The sequence below is a fragment of the Primulina huaijiensis genome, chromosome 17, assembly GCF_012295235.1.
Source record: "Primulina huaijiensis isolate GDHJ02 chromosome 17, ASM1229523v2, whole genome shotgun sequence".
Classification (NCBI taxonomy): Eukaryota; Viridiplantae; Streptophyta; class Magnoliopsida; order Lamiales; family Gesneriaceae; genus Primulina; species Primulina huaijiensis.
Window position 1 is genome coordinate 4,604,476 of NC_133322.1, and position 12,622 is coordinate 4,617,097.

Genomic DNA, 12,622 nt, shown 5'->3' on the forward strand with positions numbered 1-12,622 from the left:
ATCCAAACTCTATTTTACTTTAAATTAAATGTCAAAGATAACGATAGATGACTTGTAATTTATTTGACACCAATATATGAATTTTGAAAACAATTATAACAAATATCATCTTCAGCTCGNGCAAGATCAGTATTGATATAATAGTGGTACAATACAATAAAAGCAATTGTTATATCAGCTTCATATTTGCGCCACATCAGTATCACTTCTGAAAAAAGAACTAAAATTGTGTACAACTTGATATCGTCGATAACCAAACAACAAAGACGTAAATTTACAAGAGTAAAATTTTAATTTCTCTATTGTTTTTTTTAAATCAATTTTGTTTACTATGGTAATAATTATAATTATTTTAAATGAATCGAATTTTTATTCTAAATTCTCATANTCTCATATTTATAATAATAATAATAATAATAATAATAATAATAATAATAATAATAATAGGGTACGTCTTTTGTGAGACCGTCTCATGAATTTTTATCTGTGAGAAGGGTCAACCATACCGAAAAAGTAATACTCTTAGCATAAAAAGTAATACTTTTTCATGGATGACTCAAATAAGAGATCCGTCTCATAAAATACGACCCATGAGACCGTCTATATATATATATCCAAAATTATTCATCATCGTCAATCAAATTGTAAATATGTAAGGTGGGGGTTGATTTTGTGGTGCCACTAGGTCCCATGAACAGAATACCCACACATTATGTCTTCCACAATTACATTAATAATTCCAAAAGCATGTACTATGTTCCCCAAAAGAACAGCCAAGATGTCTGATCAGGTCGGTGTCACATCTATATAATTAAATAAATTACAATTTTATTTTTCTAAGTTAGCATTTTTAAATGAATAATTTAAATGTTGGGGGGGTTTGGTAGGTTTCCACTTTTGTCATATTCTAGGTAATAGACCTGTTGACTTTTGCTAGAAATAGAAACCATTACTTCAGCCAATTGATCAAAAGCATCAAATGGAATTTATTTATGTTTGTTTTTTTTTATTTATTCATATTAAGAACGTTTTACTTAAATTTATAATTGTATGATGTAAGTTTAACATTTTAAAATTTTAAATCATACAACAAATCAAACACATTATATTTCAATTGTACCTGCAAAGATAATACTTTTTGGACACTTTTTAAAGCATCTCAATTAACTACATCATGGGATATTGATTATATTCTCCTTTACTAACATTGGGTTTTGGTGTTGGGTGTTAATTTCTCATTAAAAATTCACAAAAAATCTTGTGAGACGGTCTCATGGATCAATTTCGTTGATCGAATCTCTTATTTGGGTCATACACTAAGAGTATTACTTTTTATTGTGAATATCAGTAGGGTTGACCCGTCTCACAGATAAAAATTCGTGAGACCGTATCACAAAATACATACTCTTAAAAATTATTGGAAAAATATCGTAAAAGAGATCAATTAATTGGCTTTATTCCTGAATACATGAAATATAAATATTACTGAAGTAGCTAATTTTTTTAAAAAAAAATTGGGCAATTTAGTAATTGTGCATCATTGGGGAAAAAAGCAGGGTTAATTAAAAGGTCTAAAAAATATTAAGAAACTAATATGTCTTTCATTTTTTTAAAAAAAAAACACATTTCGCCCCTATATTATAAAAAACTAAGACACATTTACCCCATCTTGTAGGGGTTTTATGCCTGAATTTTAGAACACGAGACTTAAAATACTATTAATTTTAAAACATCATTTTACTTAAAGGATATTATTCATTAAAAAAAATAATGGTTAAGTAATCTCTCTATCCTTATGATGCTTATTTAACTCACGATCCAAAATAATTTGAACACAATTTATTTAAATTAAGAATCTAAAAGTTACATAAAATTTTGGTCATGTAAATTTACCTATCTATTTCGATTTTTGGTGACAGATTTAAGTTTTTGCTATCTTTGTTCTTAGCAATTTTGGTTTTTTCTCCGATTTGACTATTATATAAATGCAAACATGACGCTCACGAGTCACAATAAAGTATCACATCAAAATTATCGATTAAAAATAATTTTAAAAAATATGGTTAAATGACTGGTCTACATATCTAATGCATATCTAGATCACTATCAATTGTTACATTAAACACAATTTATTTGAAACAAGATTTTATTGATATATGATTCATAGAATATATTATGCTTTTGGTAGAAAAAAACCTAGTTGATTAAAAAGATTGGAAGGTTCCCATAAAACTAAAATTCAAAAACCTTAATCAACATCAATCGCCTGAATCAAAAAGTGAAATAATGAGTTGATTGGTGAAAAAATATATTACCCGCCTAGAGAAGATCGGGTTAGTTTGTGAAGAATCGAGTGACCGAGTCACCGACTAATACTTGATATTCCGGATAAAGAAATTTGTGGGTTGTAACCCGTTAGAAGAATGATCGGACCATTGAACTTGGGTTTTTTTTGTATGATGTACAATATTGGAGCTGCAAAGTTACTATCAGCTATAAATTTTGGTAAATTAGTATACGCTTGACAATTACGAACTATTTTTGCATAACTTCCAAAATACTTTTGTAACAAAAATAAATAAACAGTGATATTTGGACACACGTTTTATATATTTATATACATTGATACGTTACTCCATTATATATATCAAAATATTGTCATAACTTAAAAATAAATTAAATATTGTTAATTAAGAAAATAAATTGCATATTTTTTAAAACATATTTTGTTAGGATTAATTTTTTACAAATTAGACTTGCAAACCTGGTAGCACTCAGCAGGCCACAGCCATCAATTTAAAGAAGAATTTATAGGGTTTAGTTTAACATTTTAATATGTATAAAGCCCAACAAATTCATAAGCTTGGGCCAGATTAATGCATATCCACACAGATCTTTATCACACAAAATACAACTCATCAAGAAAGAAACAATAAATAATGCAACTCATGAGAATCGAACACGAACGATAAAAAAAAATAAAAGAATTTGATCACGATATTGATATCGGATGATATATTTTTTTTAAAACCCTCGACGAGTATTAGTTTTTTTCGGAGGATTAAAAACCCTACAATTTTTCCGAATTTCGCCGGCACTTCCCACAAGAACATCAATCTTGCTCATCTTGATCATTGCATTTGCAAAGTTATCACCAAATGGAACCTTATTTGATGCAAAACTTTTAACGATCGGCGCAGTGGACGGATCCAGGGCAAGTTGTTGATCAATCTCCAATATCCCTTTCTTGAATATGGTCTGATTATAGAACTGATTATCCACTACAAAGGATGTGCCTTGATCCAAGAAAGCTGTTGGATCTTTACTTAATGGCCTGGAAGTAGTCCCACATAATTTCAAAAGCCTAGCAGCCAATCCCCGATCCATCGTGGGGTCGGGTTTTCGGGTGCCCTGGAAATCGGAAAGCCGGTCCTGGAAAAATGCACAATGTGACACACCCACTGTGTGTGCGCCTAATAGGGTGACCATGTCATCAAGTGTAAGCTTTTTCGCCCGGAAAAACGAAAATGCTTGAGGCACGGATAATGATGGACCAGGTAGATTGACATCTTCCATGTTGGAAACGAGGCCGTCGCGTCTCCCGGTTGGGACGTTGTATATGGGTCCCCCGGCTAGCTCAACCGCATCTCGAGTGGCTAATGTGATGATATCGGCACATGACACGTTGGAGGGACATGCGGTTTCGAGAGCTTTCTTGGCTGCATCTATCAGATCATAGCCTCGTACCGTTTCATTTGGCCCTGCATCCTTTTCCGAAGACTTGGATTTCGTGCGGTCAATCAGTATGGAAGCATCGCATCCCTGTAAATTTAAATAATTCTTTCATGTAAAAAAACATATGATAAATATATGGAAAGTAGTTTACAAAAAAGGTCGCATACTTTACGTTGAAAATATCAAATTGATTACAAAGGATATATTATAGAAAAACTATTTTTTATAAATAAAATTTTCTAACATTTGGGTTTTTTTGTGTGGTTTTGTATGTTTGTTTATTTGCGTTTTTGGTTGTTTATGTTGTCACATTTCATTGTAGTCCGCTATCTTTGATTTTTTGACAAGTTTAGTTATTATTCTGATGTAACACTGATGTGATGCATCAGTACTCCAAATGAAAAATGACTTAAATTACCAACAAAAGTGAAGATGCATGACTAAAACTGAAATTTGATAACGTTCGGTAAGTAACCAAAAATTATATGATCAGAAATACAATGTTCCCACACACACACACACACACACAGATATANTATTTAGAGTTTAGCTTAGTGGAACTTGAATCTAAACTCGAAAAAATCAAACTCCTAACTCAATTTGAGCCCAACCCCGAGTGAAAATAAGCTAATTTATCGAAAAAAATTGAACTCAAACTCGAATATATAACATACATACGTACATATATATAAGCGTATTGGTGGAGTTTGTTAACAACTTACCCTAACAAAACAATCATGAAAATGCATTCGGAGCAATGCTGCAGTAATCGAACGATCCTTGCTAAACCGGTTCTGCACGACTTGTCGCACGATCTTTTCGGCGTTCGGGCATGAAGAACTGTAGAACCCTACTCTTAACTGAGCAGAAGCAAGGTTAAGAATGCAGCATCCAACAAAAAAAGCTATTTTCTTCTCCATTCTCCCTTACAAATTTTATCAGATATTTACTTTTCTATATATGTCGATCTTAATTATCAATGATGGATAATTTATAGAGGAAAGAGATTCCAACTCTTCGGGTACTTGATACAAAGATGGTGGAAACGTGCAAGGTCAAATAATATCACTGGCCAACACGATTTTACCAAAAAATACGCATACGCGTTAATTGATTGTACAGATTTAGTATTATCATAAATATTATATTATTGTTTTTTTTTCAAAAAAAATATTTTGTTATTACATGTGCAGCTGGATTGATTAACCTTAATTTAATAATTAAACCTATACTTGGATCTGTAATTTGAAAACTGTACCATGATTTCCCTAGTCAAGCATTTGTGTTATTACCATAAACTTAATCGAATTTGTAAATTAGGTTAGAGTCGAAGTTCGACCCTAGCACAAGGGAGTTGGATCCAACGACGCCGATGTAATTGACGTGTAGTCGACGTCCCAAAATGTATCTAGACCGTCGAATCTGGCACGAGGGAGATTCGAATTTTCCTCTAGGAAGATGTGTGATCTATTGACTAATTTAATTTTTCACAGTTTTGATCTGATAATTAAACAATTTTATTAGGATGGTTCCTGTCATTATAATTAAGTGTACAATTAGGTCAAACCAAAAAAAAGTGTACTATTGCTTTGATAATTTTTTGTTACATATTGTACTTGATACATTTTTTTTAGTTCATAGACTAGCCTTTTCGATGGAATTAAAATTTCAAATGTCTTCGAATGGACTTCAAACATATTTTCAATAAGAATGATGTAAAGATACAAAAAAAAATATCGTACAATAATATTTAAAACAATTATATCTAATGAGATTTTGTATTGAATTTATCATGAGATTTTTATAAATAGAATTTTCGTATTGAATTTTTTGTGTTGTACAAATTTAGTTATACGTGAAGCATTACTCTTTGAATAATAGCGTGAGGTAGGGATGTAAATGAACCAAACCGTTTACGAGCATTTCGAAGCTCGGCTCGATAAAAAGCTCGTTTGAGTTTGTTTGTTAAACATATCAAACCAAGCTCAAGCTCGATTTTGAGCTCGAAAATTTAATCAAACCAATCTCAAGCCTAAGGATATTCGGCTCGTGAGCTCGCAAACATGTTCGATAATAGGCTCGCGAGCTCGAGCTCGGCTCGTTTAGGTGGCTCTTAAGCTCGAGCTCGAGTCGTTTAGGTGGCTCGTAAGCTTGAGCTTGACTCATTTGTTGAGTTGACAAAAAATATGTTAGTACTGATGTCAATGGAAAGAATTGAATACAATACATGTTTGAAAAAATGATGAATTCACACCATTTAGTCACAATTACATTTTAAATCTTATTTGCATATCATTATACTAAAATATTCTTTAAAATACAATAAATAAATAAATTAACAGAAATACATCAACTTATTCTTTTTCCCTAAAAATTACATAACCAAGTCATATAAAAGTTGAGTAACTTTATTATTAGTCTATGAAGGTTAATTAAAAATTTTACATGCTAAATTGATATGTCATTTGACATTAATCAATAATTTAAGTTAATTATGTCGAATTCATTTCATAATGATGTGCTGTCTTAGATCTATTATAGTTAATGAATATTCTAGATGTATGATTTTGATGATATCAGTATATCATGAATATTCTAGATGTATGATTTTGAAATATTCAATAATATACTGATTTATGTTTTTTTAGCTCTTATTTGTGTCGTTTTGGTTATTTATGAATGAATTTACATTTTTATGTCTGATTTAAAATTAATTTATAGAAATATTTAATTTTTAACAAGCTCGATTCAAACTCAAACTCGAACTCGAGCACAATTCTATGCTTATCGTGCTTGAAAACGAGACGAGCTCAAGCCAGGCTTGTTAAACATGCTAAACAAGCTATTAATGAATCAAGCTCGAGCCTGGCTTGATTAACATGCTAAACGAGCTTTTAACGATCCGAGCTCGAACTTTTCTCGAGCTCAGTAATTTCAATACAAACCGAGCTCGAGCCTGATAATAGAAGCTCGAATCGAGCTCAAGCTCGAACTCGAGTCTCAAACAGTCTTAAACAAACCAAGCTCAAGCCTGATACTGTTTGATTTGGTTTGGATCGTTTACATCCCTAGCATGAGGTAAGCACAAGGTTTAATCCTTTGTGTGTCACATGCTCATTTTATACTAACAAAACTTCAATTTATGTCTTACATGTTTGTTTTGTGATTTTTGTCTCGTATGATGTCAAACTCTGTGTTTGGTCCTGTATTTTTCATTTTTAATAATTTAAATATTTTTTCATTGGAAATGATGATATAACACTACACAAATCAGCATCATGTCGAAGTTACATAGGCTTCCGCATATGTGTCACATAAAGAAAAAACTAAAATTGCAACAACAACAAAAATAAAGATCGTAGCAATACTGAAACTTGATAACATAGATGATCAAAGCTGCAGAAAGAAAAATATCAAAGACTAATATTACATATTTCTCTTTTATATTTATATCCAAGATACCAAGATTCGTGATTATGGAGAAGGAGAAACTATTGCGTCTTTAATTAACACTAATATCTCTTTTACACGTTACATGCTTATATAGTTGAATAATTATGTAGATATGATTAGGGATGGGTACGGTATGGTATACCGTATCGAACTACGGTATCGTATACCGTACCGTAAATATCGGTATGGAAAAATCCATATCGATACAGATACCGGAAATTCGGTATATCGAATGTTCGGTATACCGAATTTTCGATATGAAAAAGTTCATACCGGATACCGTACCGACACCGAAAAAATGTCGGTATATCGAAAATATTTTCGGTATACCGACATTTTTTCTGTATACAGAACTTAAATTTAAAAAAAAAATAAAAAAATTATTTTCGGTATTTCGGTATATACCGAAATACCGAAAAAAAAATATTTACTTATCGATACCGATACCGAAAATTTCGGTACGGTATCATACCGTATCGAAATTTTCGGTATATTGATTTTTTCGGTAATTTCGGTATTTTTTCGGTACGGTATTTCGATATTTCGGTATATTTTCCCAGCCCTAGATATGATAGTTTTTGTTATTTTTTAGTTAATGATTTTTCTATATATTTTTTTAGGATTAATATAGTTATTTAAAAATTCAAAATATATAGATAAAGATATGATTGAATTTTAAAATATAAAAAATATAAGATTAAACTATTTAAAAAGAAATGCTATTTTAAGAAGGAAAAAAATTTATTATCGTTAAAGATATTTTCTTAAAAGTCTATGCTAAACTACTACCATAATCAAATTTGACATCTCATTTACTTTAATTGTAATAAATTTAAAATATATACTTAATTTCTTTTCCCATCACCAATTTCTGATTATATTTTCTCACAACCCTATAGGATTTCCTTCTCAGTGTATTTTTCTTTCTCTGCGTTTTTTCAGTTCTCGCAGATTCTCTCATTCCAGTTTGTTCGTCTAAAATTTTCTTCTGTTGTGTTAATTATATTACATATATATAGTTTAAAAATTTATATAATTCATGAAAAATAAAGAAAACAAACGTATAGATGAGATTTGGTTTTATAAATAAATGTTTAAGCTTCACATAATATTATATTATGTTTTCAGAATTATCAAAGACTATATTTAAAATTTCAAGAAGAGAAAGGCTATTTTTAAAAACTAAAACTTATATGAGATCGTTTTAAAAGTCAATTTTGTGAGGCGGATCTCTAACTTAACTTAGTTTATGAAAAATATTAATTTTTATGTCAAAACTAGTATCTTTTTTTCGTAAATATGGATAAGATCAATTCATCTCATTTCACGAATATTAATAAAATCCTTATAATATATTTTAAAATTTAAAGCTGTTTTTTTTAAAAAAGACTGCATTGGGCTAACAGTGAAACTGGTGAACCAGAAGCATTTATAACAAACACAATCCCTTTAACCAAAAAGCATAGTTTTTTATTCCCTTTACCTAAAATACAAATCAAATTGCGGAATCTGAATGATTATCCAACTACATCACGAGACGCATAAGATGGAGGGAGCCCTCTTCATTTATCTCACCATTGTCGACTTCCGCTATATCCTAATCCAAACCAAATAGTCTATTTCAAATGTTCGTGTTGGGGAAAAATTCGGAGTCCGACTCTCCCGAAAAATATTTTTAAAAACATAACATCGTCAAAGTAATATTGAGTGCACATTTAAGGTTAGACACGACCTTACATTATGTACGATAAGTTATGAAAATACTCTTGAATCCAGTTATAGTTCATCTGACATCAATCTCTCAAATTTGAGACGAGATCTCGGGTTCGAGATCCAAGTGTAAACAAAACCCCTCTCCTCCAACTAAAAAAACAAAAGAGTGGCACTAATGCTTATGGGGAAATAATTTTTAAAAGATGAAGGACATATAATGGAGCAGGACTTGGTCAATAGTGTGTTAAGTACATTAACAACGGGTGCAGCTGTAAACATGCATAAGAAAATGTCTTGAAGAAGGATAAATATGGGTTAGGGTCTTACCTTAAAATGAGTTGAAAATATATTTCCATCCTCCTATGAATCGTGGATGCTAAGCAATTTAGTGAAAAATATATATTTTTACATATTTTTTTAAGTGTCAATACATGGACAGGAAGTCACAGATCATGAGAGATGTAAATAATACAGCAACCAGAGTTTATGATCCATACCACTGCCTTTCATCAAGAAACAAGGTCCTAGACTCTCTCCACGGGGATGGGACATGAAATTTTAATCCACAGGGCAATTTAAGAAGGAAATTTGAAATTTTTTCACTTAAGGCGGTCTAACGGAAGCCTCTCCGTCCCCTCAGATTCACCCCCAGCCGCATACTTTACGCAGACTTGCTTTTGTTTCTTGACTTTCTATTATCTCAGTAAATCTATGAAAGTAATATTTTGAATGAGACAAAGGGAATCAGTGGTGCCGAGTGGGACATGACAAGGAAAGGAAGCATTTTCAGCAACTCATTTCTGTACATTTTCTACATCCACCTTCTCTTAATCACTGTCCTGGTGTTCTTTCTCACCCTTCGTGGTGTCTTGTCGACTGTCAACACCCATCATTTCCATCCAAAGAAACGGTATGTTCCAGTCCTCTCGTCAACAGCTCGTGGAGGAATCATAGGATTTGCATAGCAAGCATTCATAAGCATCAATCCTTCCAGGGATGTTGAGACCACATTATGGCTAAGCCCTCTTCTTAAGTGTGCATTCGGGATTTTGCTTGTCCTTATAGGGACTCCGGTAGTTTAGCAGCATCTGTGATTGCTAAAGTTTCTTCATTGTTTCAATCTCTATATGCATGTTGGGTGACTCCACGATTTGATCGAACCTACAGGATAGTAGCGGTTAGCATAGCACATCATCCTCCAAAAGTAAAAACTACAGTACTAATAACAATCATCACTAATACTATTTTTTCAAGTTTCTTGATGTTTGGTACTGGGGGAGCTACTGCTACCGGAACAAAGATTGATATTATATCCATATTCATAATCCTTGGAAGCTTGACATGGACAATGCAGATTGTCAAGAACACGATGCAAGTCACGGTATCACACATGAAATTTGCAAGTGGAATAGAAGTTGATTTTAAAACAATAGTGAAAAACACAACTAAATATTCAATGGGGAGTATTTGTTTGGCTCCATTCTCGTACCACTTATTCTTGTCATCAGAAGCATGGCTAGAGCAATAAGCATGGTTTCCAGAGATGTGGATGAGTTCATGTTCTCGTGTGCGGGTTGTTGCAAGGGGTTTGCATCAAGGGTTGTACCTTATGGGCACAGATGGGGATTCATGCAGTGGGTGTGTACAACAAAGGGATCGTCCAAGCTTCGAAGGATACGTGGGATATGTTTAGAAGACATGGAATGGAAAAGTTGATCGATTCTGACGTCACAAGTTCGTTTTGTTCCTGTGTGGGGTGGCAGCAGAGTCCATGTGTGGACTAGTAGGAGGTACTTGGGCACTGGTGATCCAAAAGAAGTATGCAACAGAAGTGTCTATATACGCCTTCTTAACTGGATATTTTATGGTAAGATTTGAGTCTTGAATCTCTTGGCAGAAAGCAGCATTTCCGCTATCAATAAGTGTTATAACCCTTGTTGCACGGTCACAGAAACCATGACACGGTTATGTATGTATACTTCTAAGGAAAAAATATTATTGTTTTTAAGCTTTTCACCTTTAACTTTCAAGCATATTAAAAAGTATTCCTCTGTGTCCCCACCGTGTCCGAAGTGCTAACCAATTGTTACCTTAATTTCAGAGAAGGGTGGCAATGGCATGGATACAAGCTAGCATTGCAGCTTATTATGTAGCTTATGCAGAAAATCCTCGAAGCCAGCAATTTGACTCTACTATGACAGATACTATCCGGGAGATACAAAGATCAAAAGTATAAAAGTCACAGTTCGCAAGAAATCATCCATATGATCCATATTTTAAAGAAAGATGCGCATTCTTGATATTTTTTACAATTGTACATTCATAACTTCAGACAACTAAGCATCGGCCATCGTGTACTCAAAACTACTCAAACACAAGTCCTTATCTGTTCTGTTTTTCACTAACCTCGTAGCAAGCCGTAAAATGTACATTGACTGGTTTACCCATTCTACTACGGATGTTCATTAACAAAAAAGTTCTACTAATGTGAAAATTTGAATTTACTAGAATAAGCTTATCTCAAACTGAAAAGGCTGTGAAAGTGACCAGAAGTTAATACACTAAAAAGGCTAATTTACGTGGGACATCTTTAACACTCTCTCACGTCCCAACACATATGAACTGGGTTTGAACACTGTACCATGGGACTTGGACTTGGATTTGGACTTGAACTTAAATCAATCCTTAAAGCCAACTCAATTGAAAAGATTGTTCGAGTCCATATATGCAACTCCCAAGAACTCCATCAAAGCTACATGAACATCTTAACAATAAGAAATCCGAAATTCTGACGAAAAGTTACAGAATTCATTCCATGGAAACAGAACATAAAATTTTCCATTGTGAAGTGCATCTAATGCACTATACTTTTATGATCATAATTCATATATTTTCCAATAGCTTTATCATATATAGCTGATCAAAACAATAATGAGGGATAAATGCTCAGCAAATTTAAGTAAACATGAAGGGAGCAGAAACAAAGCAAAGAAAATGCTGACCCCAGTGAAGAAGAAGCACGGGAGAAAACCACCGGTTCTTGAGATTTTCGTAAGGTATCCTGGAAAAGACCTCAAATATCCATCTACGCAGCAGATAATTGGAAGGGGAAATTATGGGCCATGAAAAAATCGTAGAATGTGTCATAATATCATCATATAACAATCCAATTTCCAAGCAAAAAAGGTGAAATTAAGAGCAAATGATGAAAATTGCGACCTACAATTTCGATTTCAAAGCTCCGAGTTTGTTTCCATGAAACCATGAGGATGAAGCTCCGTCTAAATCCACTCGAGCGGCTCATCATCCGGTCTAATGGACACGGGCCGAGGTTGGAAATCGAGTCGAACCTATTCATATGACTTCGGTTTTTTTAAAGAGAGAGACTGTGAATTATTCTTTTATATATATTTTTCCCATCAAGGCTCACATGACGTTTGCAATATTTTTCTTGAATTTTTATTTTCGAAAAATTCACTCCAAAGATATGACCTTTATTTTTGAAACTCCAAATCTTTCTGTTCGGATTTTTGTATCTTTTGAAAGTTTGCAGTACTTTATTTCTATTTCGAGAACTACGATTATTGTTTAACAATAATTATGGTCATGTAAATTGTTTTTTTCTCCATTTTTTAGTCCCAAATATTTTTACCAAGTAGGTTTCTGTTTTCAATTTTTTAGTTTTTTTCTCTCACTAATAATTTGATTTGTATGTCATATG

General features: G+C 32.6%; 1 protein-coding gene and 1 pseudogene across 1 annotated transcript; one reads left to right on the forward strand and one right to left on the reverse strand.

Annotated features, from left to right (window-relative positions):
* Nucleotides 1–2,971: 2,971 nt before the first annotated feature.
* On the reverse strand, nt 2,972–4,711 carry LOC140963561 (peroxidase 44-like). The gene is made up of 2 exons (XM_073422936.1): nt 4,458–4,711; nt 2,972–3,822 (listed from the first exon to the last, which is right to left on the reverse strand). The coding sequence occupies exons 1-2, from the start codon at nt 4,653–4,655 to the stop codon at nt 3,025–3,027; spliced, it is 996 nt and encodes a 331-aa protein (XP_073279037.1). The 5' UTR covers nt 4,656–4,711; the 3' UTR covers nt 2,972–3,024.
* Nucleotides 4,712–7,310: 2,599 nt separating this feature from the next.
* LOC140963297 (protein PNS1-like) lies at nt 7,311–11,278 on the forward strand (annotated as a pseudogene).
* Nucleotides 11,279–12,622: the final 1,344 nt, after the last annotated feature.

What these genes read in the sequence shown, in the direction of transcription:
- LOC140963561 (XM_073422936.1), bottom strand. Translation starts at nt 4,655, where the DNA reads ATGGAGAAGAAAATAGCTTTTTTTGTTGGATGCTGCATTCTTAACCTT. An exon ending in TTCATGATTGTTTTGTTAGG is followed by an intron (nt 3,823 to 4,457) that starts GTAAGTTGTTAA and finishes TTAAATTTACAG; the next exon opens with GGATGCGATGCTTCCATACT.